General features: G+C 35.5%; 1 protein-coding gene across 4 annotated transcripts in view; it reads right to left on the bottom strand.

Moving 5' to 3' along the window:
• LRPPRC (leucine rich pentatricopeptide repeat containing) overlaps positions 1-14,508 on the bottom strand; it is a gene marked incomplete at its 5' end in the record, with an annotated part of 85,121 nt that overhangs the window by 22,962 nt on the left and 47,651 nt on the right. For all 4 annotated transcript variants that reach the window (XM_083856556.1, XM_083856557.1, XM_083856558.1 and 1 more), the window contains 4 exons: positions 2,172-2,262; positions 2,502-2,570; positions 13,120-13,226; positions 13,850-13,974. In XM_083856556.1, coding sequence (XP_083712682.1) covers positions 2,172-2,262; positions 2,502-2,570; positions 13,120-13,226; positions 13,850-13,974 — 392 coding nt within the window. The remainder of the gene's footprint in view (positions 1-2,171; positions 2,263-2,501; positions 2,571-13,119; positions 13,227-13,849; positions 13,975-14,508) is intronic.

Below are 14,508 nucleotides of genomic sequence, written 5' to 3'. Positions count from 1 at the left end.
TACATAAAGGATACCAGAAAAACACCAAGGATTATACGAATTTTTAGATGAGAAATCAGCTCAAAAATAGTGCAGAAGTGATCATCCCAGATCATCAGTTCCATTGTTCTAGACTGTTAACTGAAATTTATATATGCATCACTGTACATAACTGCAAATAAACAGAAATCTGGGCTTCATGAAAGAAAACAGTTAACTAGCACTTAACTACCTACAGCAGGTCGTTTACTGTTGCCTTTACATTTTCTAGCTTTGCAGTCACCAATTGTGAAGCACTGGTTGATTGAAACTACTGATTTACACCCTAATGAGCTCTCTGAAGCAAAAACATCCTTCTCAATAAACTGCTTTGGCATTTTACTCAAATCAGGTTTAGTTCTCCTACTGTACATGCAAATCTTGTAAATTCTTTGCTGACTCTTCAAGAGTCAGTCTCTCCTCACAAGTGCACAGCAAAGGGCGAAAGGTGACGTTTGAAAGCTGCAGCAAAGGAGTACCTGAGAATGATCAAATCCTGGATTAGATTGCTCAGAAAGGCTCTTTGATCTCCACTATTGGAGACCAACTCAAATCTTTACTAAAACCTTTACTAAACAAGGTTATGATGTGATGTGACTTTGGAACTATCCTAGTTCCAGGAAAAGGCCTAGGCTTAAACTCCTGAGTTTTTTTCCAATATAAATTATTCTGTGATAACCAAATACCTTGCTTTCAACCTTTTGATTGCTGCTTGGACTAGATGGTAGTCGTCTTTTTTTATATGCCTAAAACAGAACTGAAGTTATGGGTTTGGTACACAATAACAGTCCTACTGTAGTTGTGCATGGGGCAGCTTTGATAGGTAATCTAAAATGGTTGAAAGCAGGATTATGCATGGCTTTTGTCTTTCATGGTGACATAAACCCACAAATGTTTTCCATTTCTTTGAATAGAGGGAATTGGTTCTGTCTTCTGAAAGAAGACTGAAGATTTTGCATGACAGAATTTGATGAATTGTATCTTCTTAGATTCTCTTCCTAGCAGACACACTGTCAGACTTACTCACTGCCAGAGGTGAATAGGATGAGTGGAGAAATAGGAAGGTTCTCTCCCTGCTGAGACAAGATTGATTTTCAGGCCTATTTGATTTTTGATGGTGAACCAGTATGTGTAAAGCCAGAATTAGGTAACGTTACAGTTTTCTTTGAAGCTTTCCAAGGCTTCAGGAAATGAAAAGCAGCAAAATTCTCATGGGGTCTCTGGTCATTTTTTTTTTGTGCAACTCATGTCTTCTCCTGCTGTAGTGAAGTGCAGTGGGGAAGAGGCCTGCATCAGTAGTCCCACCCAACCAAAAATATTCATCGAGAACAGCCTAAAATTACTTCAAACTCAAAAACAAGTTTTCCAGATACATCAAACTCCTGTAATGGCTCAATAATATGCAGATATATGTACATACATTACCGAGGTACACAGAAATCCATAATGCTTTATGTTCCAATTTACTGTTTAGTGCTCCATACCCAATCTTAACACAATGTATTTTTTCAGAACTTGAAAACAAATCTCAAAAATTTTAATCCATTATAATACAGTATAATATGTGGAATAACAAACCAAACAGACTTAAAAACACAGAAAAGAAGAATGCAAACCTCAAAGACACATCCTACACTAAGTCTGTAGCACAGAAATTAACTTTCAGTTTTAAAAACTGTTTCATGGCTATAAATGATGCAAAAGTTAGGTTGTAGCTGGTGAAAAGTGAGTAAATTTAAAAAATATATGCAGCTTTCAGAACTAGATCCAATTACAGGAGATCCCTGATTTTTATCAGTTATAGAGATAACAGATGAGCAGGTTTTCTTCTCTGAGCACATTGAAAGCCAAAACAGAATTAACTTTCAAACTGTAACACCAGACAATAGCACGGATTGGAAAACTCGTACTCCATAAGTCTATATATTACATTCATTCATACATATACACACACACACAATACTAACTAAGTGTTCAGGTCTCCAGATGAAAAAAACCCAAACCTCTGACCTATCGTCCCCCACAAGATGCCTGAGAAATGGTACCCAGACTAATTGTGCATCAAGATACAGCTTCTCTCCAGGGTTACATCCCATCTCCAGCCACAGAGGAAAACAGATCACAAACATGAAAAAGATCTTGAGCTCACTCACCACACAGTTCGAGTAGGTGGTAGTACATCTCATCTCTATCACACTCAAACAGATTTCGAGTTAATTCTACCAGCTGTTCCAAAACTTCCGTCTTCAAAATAAGAGAGAACACAGTTATACTTCAGCCAAACAATTCTTTTTCTATATATGTGCATATACATACTGTGCGCATTCAGCTAAAATAGTAAGTATACACCAGCATTAAGTTCACCTCATCAACCTGTCACATGTCCTTTCACAAACATAAAAATCAAGTGAGAAAATACTTCAAAACAATTTTTCTTGGAATAAAATGACAGTTCCATAGAACACATCATATGAATCACATACCTGTTTACTCAATACACACTTTTTTGCAAACCAGTGTAATCTTCCGGAGTGTGCTCTCAAGCCAGGAGTCTGCAAAATATTTCCACAAGAAGAAATACATTACTGCACATAGAACATTCTAAGGGAAAATAAACACAATGCAGGTGTTCAAAACAAAAGTTCATAGCTTTTCTTTGTTTAAATGAAACTACGAGCTCACAAATAATCTTGTTAAGTTGCATTTATGAGACATAAAAATGGCAGCCACCTTTTTCAAGACATTCTTGTTTTTGGCTGAACATTGCTGAGAGAGTTCATTTAAAATACACTTCAGAAGAACTGAAACGTTTAATAAATCCTGTTGCCACATTAATTGGGTATTATTGCTGCTACCTATAGTAATCCTTTGTATTACTCATGGTAAAGAACTGCACCAAATGTTTCCAAACTGTCTTCACAACAAAATATTTGTATTCAGCACCACTGCAACTTAGCAACTAGAAAACTCTGCTTCTGAACTGCACCATCACTATTTGGTGATGGCAATATACTGCACAGATGCCAGGTATAGTAACTGTAGGGCAATTCCTACCCCAGAACAGAAGGTTCAAGACTTACTCTCAAGGCTAAGCCACTGAAGGTTTGCTCTTAAGTGTGTGAACACAGAGGAACTGATGTGTAATTGTCAGCATGCCACAGTTCTCTCTGTTACTGACTTTCCCAGGTGCAAAGTGTGAGCCTTTGCTTATTCATTCCTTTGTTGTTTCAAGCAGACTGCCACTACATTATACACATGCTCAAAGAAAAGGTTTCAATCCTTGAAACTCCATCCAGTGTAGAAAACCACACTGTGTCTTCCCAGCACCACATGCCATAATCTGAACAGCAGTTCCTACACTCAAGTAAATTCTAAAATTAAGATAGGAAAAGGTAAAATTTTTGAAGAGATGTGTCACACGTTCTACCTACTCATGTCCAACATACCTAAAAAAGGTTACAGCAAAATGTGTGCAAAGCATACATCATTTTTTTACCTCTTGGCATTTCCTCCCACAGATCCTTGGATTTCCTTGCTTTACACTGTCTTGTCTTAGCTCAAATATAATTTACAAAATGGACTCTGTTTTTTATTTCAAATGTCCAGATTCACATTAATATAGCTTAAAATAATTCCAAGGAAATGTCTGTTCACCCCTACAGAGAAACATGTTTTGACTCTTGAAGGGTTTTAGGTTTGAATATTGTAAGAAATCGACAGTTTAAATATGAAGTGCAACTTTAAAAATTTGAATGCCAGTTTGCACAAAAGAGGCAGTTTGAACAAAATACTGTGAGAAATATTAAGTTTCAGTTGCAAAACAGTGGAAACAATTCCTACTGGAAATGTGAATTTACCTTCACTCTTTTAAACACAGGTAATTCCCTTTTCCCATATTCTTCAAGTGCAGAATTACTACCCTTGCATCTTTCTGAAATAATTCAGCTTACACCAGACAAACAGAATGCAAAATTTCAGTGAAAACTCTTAAGTTTCGTTTATATACTACCTCCTATATATAGGAGATAGTGTTCTGCAGAGTAAAGTCCTATATAATATATAATATTATATATTATATATTATAATATATAATATATACATAATATATAATATATAATATATAATAATATATAATATAATATAATCCTACCAATCAGCCAACCATTCTATGGAGTCAACATAAGGGTTTAAAAAAAACCAGGATGTTAATCCCAAAGTTCCTCAACATGGAGCATCTCTGTGTGTTTAGTTGTACTGTTAGAATAGCCTTAGTCCAGAAGGTTACAGAAAAATTGTGGTTTCCTACACATTCAAAGTGGTGTATATATAAACACAGCTTTGCAGGTACATGCTTTTTTTTTCCAATTAGTTGTTTGTTTGGTTGTGTTTTTTCCCCTCCCCACAGGTACTTACATTTATAGGTACCTGTTCGATGCTTTTTTTAAGAGCTACCAAGCAGTTTCACCTAAAATATGCTGAAAACTAAGTCAAGAATTAACATCTTACACAACAGGCTCTTGATACACAACAGGCTCTTGAAAATGAAAAAGAAAGAAGTATGTTGCCTGCATTTGTAGCTAATCCTCTTTAGGACATGGTAAAATTCAAATGCTGAATTCACTTACAACTTCCAATATCACTGCTGATCCGAATGCCAATGAACTCAACAGCTCGAAAGCTACAAACTTTTTATAGTAAATCCTTTCCTGTTCAGAAATGATTGATGCGTCTGTCACTACAAGGACAGCTGAGTTATACAACAGATATCCTTGTGTTTCATTTTGAAATTGAGAAGTGTTTTCACATACTGCAGGTCTCAATCATCAAAAGAACATCTAGGTCAGATTAACTAAATCTCCAGGGCTTGCCTGATAGTCCATATTTGTAGCTTATCCCTTACAATCTTAGGGAATTTTAAACATTGCATTTAGTAGCAAGCAGTGCTTCTACAACACAGCAGACTAAAAGAATAATAAAATGCAAAGAATAAAGAAAAATAAGGTATAAAACTATAATTACTCTTCCAAATTCCCATTTACAATTTTGATCTTGCTTGTTTCAATGGATTAAAAAAAAAAAAATAAACAAACTATATTGAGTCTTAGTGGTTTCTTGGTCTTGTTGAGTTTTTTTTTTATTATTATTTGAGAGCCTCAAGCAATTCATCCAGCATATAAACCAAACACAGATTTCTGGCTTTTACATTATTTTGAAATAAAGAACAGTTGTACTGTACCAAACCAAACCTTCTTATCCTCTTTATAACAGTAACTACAGGAGAAAATAAAATGTACTATCACTTTTGATTGTTTCAGCCTAATTTCTACTAACTTCATTTGAAACCTCTGGATTTTGTATTAGAGGATGATATACAATTGATTTTTCTTTCTTATCTCAATTTGATACTAATTTAATGATTAGTATATAAAATAATTCCCTGTTTTTTCTCTAGTAAGTGGAACTCAGCTATTTCATCCTATCTTTTACAGAAATCAGTCCACAGTTTTGATCAAAACCTACACATGATGTGATTCTTGGGGTGTCCTACACAGGGCCAGGAGTGGGACTCGATGATCCCGATGGGCCCCATCCAACTCAACACAATCTGTGATTCTATGAGAATTACACTTATTGGACATTTATACCCACCCCAGTTTACTCCCTGATTCTACACCTTCACACATAGTAAGAAGCACTAACCAGAAAGGGAAAAATATGCTGCATCTTTGGAAGAACTGTTGTCAAGCAGCACTCGAAAATCACGTAAACACAACAGTCCTAACACACTGAAAGCATCTGATTTGTTCTCCTCCTTCTGAGGACCAGTCACTTCAGACAGGTGATTGACAGAGATCCAATTGGACAGGGGTCCAATCAGCAGATTTTCTGCACTAACATTTTTATTTGAGCTAATTTTTACCTACTACAGCTGACAGAAAATGGATGGTTTTCTCCAAAAAATACCTGTCAGGGAGAAATCTATTAGATGTTTTTCTAGCTTATTAAATAATGATAGAAATATTCAAATTCTGTTTACAGTAGTATTCTGCAACTGCCACAGCCAATACAGCCATACTGGTTTTTTACTTTCAAAAAAGCTTTTCTAACAAAAAAGTTTAAAAAATTACAGAAAACATATGAAAATACTTATTTACTCCTCTCCACTTGCCTAAACCAAACTTTTTCTCTTTAAACACAAAACTTACTTACAAAGAACCATACATGACATCATATAGACCAGAAGACCTGACTCCTGTCCAAAAAGCTGACTTTCAGCAAACTAAGAGTTGAGAACTGCCTCATAACAGTGACACTTTTGCTGGCTTAGGTTGCATAACTGTTTTAAAACCAGCAGCAGCATTTTTCATTTGGCATATATGTGACATGAGATGGAGAGCTTCTGTTTTAACCTTCCAACACTGCACATTCACAAATGACTACAGTGTGCTGTTTGGCAAACTAATTCTTACATATACCAGTCAACTTACTCTAGCCTTTCATAACTTCACTGTGAATAACACATCAATTCTAACTATTCAAGTTTAACCCTGACCACCTTCAGTGATTTACATCTACTTCAAAATTTCTGTATTTTCTTTGCAAAAAGTTCAATCTTTTCCTAGGGAAACAGTTCTACTGTAATCACTAATTCAAACATATTGGAAAGAAACAGCCAAATTTTCTAAAAAGCCATCCATGTTGCACTTCCTGATGGTATTCTTTGGAAGGATAGATCCATTCATTCCTCTCTTTGTAGCTGAAAAAGCCAGTAATACTAAGAGACAGCTAATGCTGCTAAAGGAAGAAGAACATTTCATGAAGAGTTACATCAGCAGCAATAACAGACTTATGCTACCAGTACCAGAACCAGTTACTGAGATTTAGATGCCAAACCAATGTCTTACAGAAAAATGCTTTACTTCTCCAAGCAGACAGCCTTGGGCAGACAGCTATAGGAACTGATGTGTGTCATTCCTAACAGCTCTCTCCAACATAAGCGTCAGGGAAAACAGAACACTTCATGGGAAGTTCCTAATTTAAAGATGGATTTTTCCCTGATTCCACAAAAATGTCTATTAAAATCTCACAAATTCCATACAGCTTTAATGAAGCCTGGGATATTTTTGCATGGCAGGCTATTTGAACAGAGTTGTTTACAACATAAACACTGGAGGTTTTCCTTGAATCTTCCCCTAACTTAAAACTTGTGGCAGAAGCCCTCACTTCTAAGCAGTACGTGCACTTCTGAATCAGAAAGTTAGAAAACACATAAAATTTCTGTACCTTATGTAGCCCTCCCAGTCTAGTTATTGAATGATATGATTAAAACTATTTTACACTTCTATTATTTCTTCCCTGCTAAACATGCCTTCATTTTCAAATAAAAATGCATTCATTTTTAATAAATACCAATTAACACATTTACACTACTTTTAAAAATAATCTTACATCTTGAGTTCATATGTATGCAGGTATAGCACTTTGCTGTATTTCTCCCACTACAGTCTTTATAGCAAAGTCTAAGTGAAGCATCATTGTCAAATATATAGGAAAAACTGCTATTTTAATTATTGGTTCTGAACTTTCATGCAATAGTCCAGAAGCCCACAAAAGATCCAGCTTTAGAGATGGAGGGATCTAAAAATAATCTGTGCATCAAAAACCACCTTTCCTGTTGCAATCACATCAACTGTCTAATAAAGTATATTAGCACTCCCCTAGCTCAGCTTTTCTTTAGGTCACTGTACTACCAGGATGACATTTCAGCTACGGCTCTTTATGGCTGGCAGTGGAAGCAATACTTTTTCTGCAAGTTCATTTTCCACAATCTTGTTCACAAACATTTAAATTTTGTTTTAATTACCTCCACTCTTCTCAATAGGACCAGAAATAAGTCTTTGTAAATAAATTCAGACACTAGATATAACCATCACTAAATTACACATAACCCATGCACCCCCCTCACTCCCCCAACCCTGCTGTCACACAAATCAAGAAAGCATCTTCTCTTGGTAGTTCATCTCCAGCAAAAAATCAGCAGGACTCAATTTTATGATGCAGACTCTTAAAAAAAAGCAATCTGGATGAAAGAAGGTTGTAATCTCTCAATATCATGTAGAAATATTCTCATTGTTTTTATGGCAGATTAAATCCAAAGGCAACTGGTATCCTGAGGTCTGCTGACAATGGATGTCACAAGTCTTTGCTTAAATCTATTTACCTACTAAATTAACTTGACATCTGTTGATAGATATATTCCTGTACACTAAACTCACCCAAACCAGTTCTTTTGTCAAGTCCCAGATTTCAGCAGCAAATGCCTTTTCTTACATTCCTTCACAATGGAACACATTTTATTAAACTATTTCACAACCATTTGTCCCTGAATTCTTCACACTAATGTCTCGAGATATGTGGGATATGGTATGATAAATTTAATTATTAAATATAAACAAGATATTTGGTATGAGAGTAGATGAAAATACTACCACACTTGATTAAAATCTGGTTAAAAGAATTCTGAAGCCATGCACTATCCATGGCCATTTTCAAGGAAGGCTCCTCTAGTGGAAACAAAATAGACAGGTTGAACTTCTACCAAAAGGCTCTGGCACACAGTTTTGAGATCTTTCCCTGTATTCCAATCCTCTGCCTTCATTTCCAAAACCAAAACCAGAGTAGAAATGAGAGCTTTTACTCTTTCACTGAAAGAGCAAATTAACAGCTGTTATTTTAGCAGTTTATGTGATTTGATCTAGAAATACTTCAAGAAGCATCTGTCAAACAACACAAAGACAGTGGAACACTGCTACCAACTCCTACTTCCTATCAGAGGAGTCCATATGCTCCCAACTAAAAATGCAAGTGACCTGATACCTTTCTGAACACGGTGCTTGTTTTGGTTTATTTAGCTAAGTATTTTGCTGTAAAATGAAGCTTCATTTAAGGTGCAATGATTTTACTGACACAGTGCAGAAATGGTTTAACTTCAGTTTAATACCTTGTCTATTCAGTCACAGGAATTAAATGTTCATTTCTGCTTCATGAAAACATGATGCAGACTTGCAGTAAGCAGATTATAGATGGGCTTTGCTTGACCCTCTGCTGCAGGACTGTTACTGAATGAGATAGAAATCTTTTCAGAAAAAGCCAAGGGTGGACATGGGCTGCATTACACGCTGAATTCAGTGGGTATTTAAACAGTTGCATTCAGCATGAGGAAGTGAAGGAAAAAGGGTGAGTCTAGAAATACTCAACCATCGTGAATGCAAAATAGCTGCAAGTTACGAGATCTTGGGCAAAGATTCAGACCTCACCAAAATATCAAATCCAACAAAAATGGCAGACATCAACTATATTTTAACTACTGTAAGTAGTGAAACCTGTAAACCTGCATGCAGCATGAAAACAAACAGAGTAACAGGTGAAAAGGGGAATAAATAAATTCCTCCAAGGTGATGTAACATTGCCTTTTTCTACTCCCACTCTATTGATGACCTTCCCATTAGTACAGATCTTAAGCATCTGCTTAAAAAAGTGGCAATTAACAGCTGAGTAAACAAAAGGGACTTTTAACTGTCCAGTACAGACAACAGGTGAGATCTGGGGGACTAAGCTCTAAAATATTCTTTTACCTTTATATACCAGACTTAAAAGAACATAAGGCCAAACAATTCTAGATTCTCTCCACATAATTATGTAAGACCTATCCAGGAGGAGATCTGATTAAAATTTTTTGAAATAGGAAAACATTTTAGAGGATAGGAAAAGTTAGTATTTTTTTAGAAGGTACTTTTTCCCTAATCCTATTTATTGAAAATTCCCATCCCCTTTCTTTTAGCCTGCATTAGTTTTAATGTAGTTTAATTTAGTTAAAGGCAAAACATACTGACCTAATTTTCTTCCTTCTTTCTTTATGAAAAACAAAATTCAAGGACAAAAGGCAATTAAGCTGCCTTTCTAAGTAAGGGGAAAAATCCTAAGTATCCAGAGCTACATTTGATGACATAGAAGTCATGCTGTGCCAATCCAAGGGAAAGCAAGCTAGTACGTGACCTTGTGGTAAGGGGCAAGAAGAGAGATGTGCCAACTTTGTTTTGACATGATCATCTTTGAGGGACTCAAGATAAAAGCTAACTTATCACTTGAGGTGCAATTAAGAAGACTAAATCATGTCTTGACGTACTACAGCACCCATTGGTAGGACTTGTTTTCGGTGTAAAGCAGAACAGCATCTACCAGCACAGCTTTAGGGGCTCAGGAATCTTCAGGCACAGCTAGAATAAAACAGACTTACACTTTACAGAGCAGCCAAGGCTATTGTTTCTGAGAATGAGACTTTCAAGTGCTTACAAGGCAGCTCAATAATACTGCAAACTGTTACCTTTATCACACAAACCTCATGATGCCTCAGAAACAGCAGCATCCCCCCACACAGCCTTCTCAAACACAGCTTCTCTTCCAGTCAGCATCACCTCAGAAAAGACCCCACCACCAAACTACCACATGCTTCAGTCTAGCTGTTCTAGCATTGGTCAGACAAATTCTTTACTTCATCTTCTTTGTATTTCCCTTCCACTGGCTCCCACACTCTCATTCTCTGATTAGTCTTGCGTTTATTCAACCAAGCAGATAAGGCCCAGAGCTTTCAGCTTTCTTGTTATATCCCATAACATGATCTTGTATATATATGCATTCACAACACATCTGTGGCCAGCTAATGTAACATACACAAGTCTGACCTGATTTTTATAATCTCACTCAAATCTTACCCTTTGTGAGATCTTACACTTACGTTTTACCAAAGATTCGAGATTTAAGAGTTATTTTTTCATTCCTGAGCCTTTGAGTTCCAAGTTTTTCAAAGCAGCAAATGTCACTAAGTTTCACATAAGCATCTAGTGTACCTCTGATTTTCAAAAATAGCAAGAGCAAGCAGAGGCAGTGGTCTCCAATGAGTAAAAATCCCATTTAAACAACCATATCCTCCAGTGTTCATTTTCTTAGCTCCTAAGGAGGTTTTTTTTTCCAGCTTTACTACTATCCTTTTATATACTCTTTATTAATTCATTTAGATATTTTCAAAACAAACGATACCGCTAAAATTAATTGACCATCATTACCAGCAATACTTGATTAAAGTATATGCTTAAAGGTGCATGCAACAGCATCTAAAAGAGAAAGCAGCATCAACTGATCTCCTTCTCTGAATATTATTTCACAAGCAAAGAAGATAGAAAAATAATCTGAGATGACCATCAAGAGAAGTAATTTAGTCACAAAACCCACTGGACTAGAGAAAAGAATACACATACACCTTTTAAATATATATATATATATACACACACACACACACATATATACATACATACATACACCATTTCACAGTATATTGATTAAGGCATTCACTTCCCAACAAATCAAAAAGCAAATAGGAACTTGCTTATGTTTTAAAACACTACAAACAATTTTCTTCTTCTGCAAAGTATCAGTTATAAGGTTTCTGTCCTCCTCCTTTGGAAACAATTTCTTTGAAGTTACTTAACGTATTGTGACATAACAAAAGCATACTTAAAATATTACACATTGTATTTTTTTTATTTTGTGACACTTTTGCCACTAGTAAAATACATGCATGCTGTTCCTAGCTAAATTCCTATACTACTAAAAATTCTGTCATTTAAACCAGCTCTTCCTCCACAGCATAAACAAAGCTCTAATTCATACCTCATAGAAATTAGATAAAAATACTTTAACTAGCATAAAAGGCAGGAAAATTTCTATTTAGTCTCCAGATATTTGGTGTTCAGATCTATGCCTAAGCACCCGTGGTTAGTATTAACTTATGATCAATCACCAAATACCGAATACCTGCAGAGAGAATCTGGCATGTTTTAGTAATGACAAGAGTTTCAGAGCCCCAACAATTTGAAAACCTGCTAAATCACAAAAGTTTTGTTCATTTAGCTTCAATTTTACTTCCAAATCTCAGATTTCATACTTTTACCTCCTATATGCCTTAATCACTGTAAAAAGAACTCAACTCCTCAGTGTCATCTGCTGTCAGACACTGATATTTCTGTTCTTTGGTATTTTAAGATTTGAGCTCCAAAGCACCCTCTCAGAACAAACATACCAATGTTTCAACACTGTGCTTAGCAATATCCATACACCCCACAGCAGTACTGTGCCATCACAGACAAACAAACAGACCTTCAGTTCAGATTTTTTAAATGCAAGAATTCCATTAGACAATTCAAGCAGGGATAACTGGTATTTCAGATACTCTAAGGGGAACTAAGAGAAAAAGCACTCTTTGTCTCAGGAAGGAAAAATACCCCCAAATTAGGCTAGAGTTGGGGATGTGCATAACACAAAAATGCTGAGGACAAACTATTACTTTTTCCACAAGATGCCTCCTCCCATACATTAAGTGGAAAACTTATGCAGCATTTTAAAAACGTACAACTGTGTTAAGAAGGAAAAATAATCACAATCTGGGCAGACTCTGCAGCTGCCCCTTTGACTTATCAATTTCAGTAAGCACAATTTCAATCAAGTCTAGATAAAATATACTAATCCTAAATAGACCAAGTTTGTCACCTACCACTTCCTATAAGCTGCTTACTATCCTGAAAAAGGAAGAGAGAGAAGAAATGCTAAATTAAATGCCAAACAGTAGCAGACAGCGCTTGTTTGGCTGATTAACTTGTAGACAAGCATTACAAATAAATCTGAGCATGGTCTGCAGCAAATTAAATTCCAGTGCTTTTAAGAACAAAGAATTCCTTCGGAAAGAGGATTAGCAACTTTACACCCAGGAATGCCAGTTTAATTTAATTGTTCCACAATCCGATATTTAATATGCAAATATCATTTTGATATAGAAGAGCAAATTTGAAAAAGTGAGGAAACAATTTCAGTGTCTCTCTTCTGAACTGTAATTATACAAAATAAAGCTGGCCAAGGGTTTTTTATTACTGGGATTGCATTCCATTAATATGAATCAGAACAAGTCTAATGAAAGGTTAAAAACTTTAAATGTTTCTAATTAAGAGTCTAAATAGCTGCACGATTAGAGTACTGTAGTTAAAACCCCACCTCGATGACCTTCTTGGCCTCTTTGTATTTTCCTGTTTGCAAGAAGGCGAAGAAGAGATCGTAAAGAGCCATCATGTCACCGTATTCTCTGCTTATAAAATCTGAAACTGAAGACAGAATATAACGCATTAATTCACTCAATCTATCAATGTATTTCTATATTTATGTCAGACATTCCTAATACTAATATTTTCCAAGCCTCATAAAAGATAAGCTATAGGGGGATAAATTTTGAAACAAACAGAATGACACAATTTATTGTAGCTTTGTGATTGAGCATATTTAAAATTACTTTCTGTTTATCTGCACTACATTTTGAACTACATTCAACAAAACAGACTATATTGGCATGCTCTGCTCATAGAAAGTGAGGATATATGTTTTGTGAACTGCCCAGCTATTTGAAAAATAGATGTATTGTTTTGTTATTGCGATGTGTTACCATTAATTTGTTTCTTAATAGTAACACACATAGCTAGAACAAGTATTAGCACTAATCTTGGAAAGCTCAATGATGTATTATACAAACAGAGCTGTTCTATGTTTACAATTACACTCAATTTTTCAATCTAAAGAATGCAGGCATCATATTAGTGCTTTAAAGTTAACACATATAAAGACAAACAACTTTTTTTCTTTCAGTTGACAGAAATTATATACAAATCCTGGAAGAAAAACCCCCAGAAAACACTTCACATTAGCAGACAGCATTTGATTACATGCAACTAACCCTTCTGCAGAAGATCAGCATCTCCTTTTTCTACCAGTTTACAGTAGATGTTATGAAGTTGAAGAATTTTACCATACTTCTTGTAACAGTTGATTAAAGCTTCTAGAGCTGCAGGCATGTCATCCCTTGTGGAATGAAACAAAACAAGAATAAAAACACACTGAGTAGGAGCAATGCATGCTGAAACCACTTTAATCTGGAAAATTTCACAGAAAATTCATTTAGCAGTCAATAATCCAAGTGTTTATTCTCCCTTCCACTCTTATGATTTTTGAATCCATGACCACTGTTCATGACAAATTAGCCAAAGGTGTGAATGTTCCTCAGCATTAAATGTACTTAATTTTTGAGCAATACTCTTAAGTTATGCTATGTCCTATCTTGATAAAACCCAAAATCCATGGAAAAAAAAAATCACTCAAGTGTTGAACAGTTTTATTTTTATCATTTGTAAGTAATACCATGTACACTCTATCGCCTCTATGTCTATGTTTAGGCATTTCCAATTTTTAAGTTCTTCACAATTATTCCCCAATATTTTGTTTCAGTACAGATCACCAGAATTAAGTAAGATAACCACAGCTCATTAGATTCCTTTATACTGGTTTTACACCTTAACAGAGTGCCTGTAAATCATCTATTGATGTCCATTCCATCAC

Source organism: Zosterops lateralis (assembly GCF_965231275.1).
Source record: "Zosterops lateralis genome assembly, chromosome: 3".
Lineage (NCBI taxonomy): Eukaryota > Metazoa > Chordata > Aves > Passeriformes > Zosteropidae > Zosterops > Zosterops lateralis.
The sequence above is the reverse complement of the archived record's forward strand: the minus strand, read 5'-3'. Positions and strand labels throughout refer to the sequence as shown.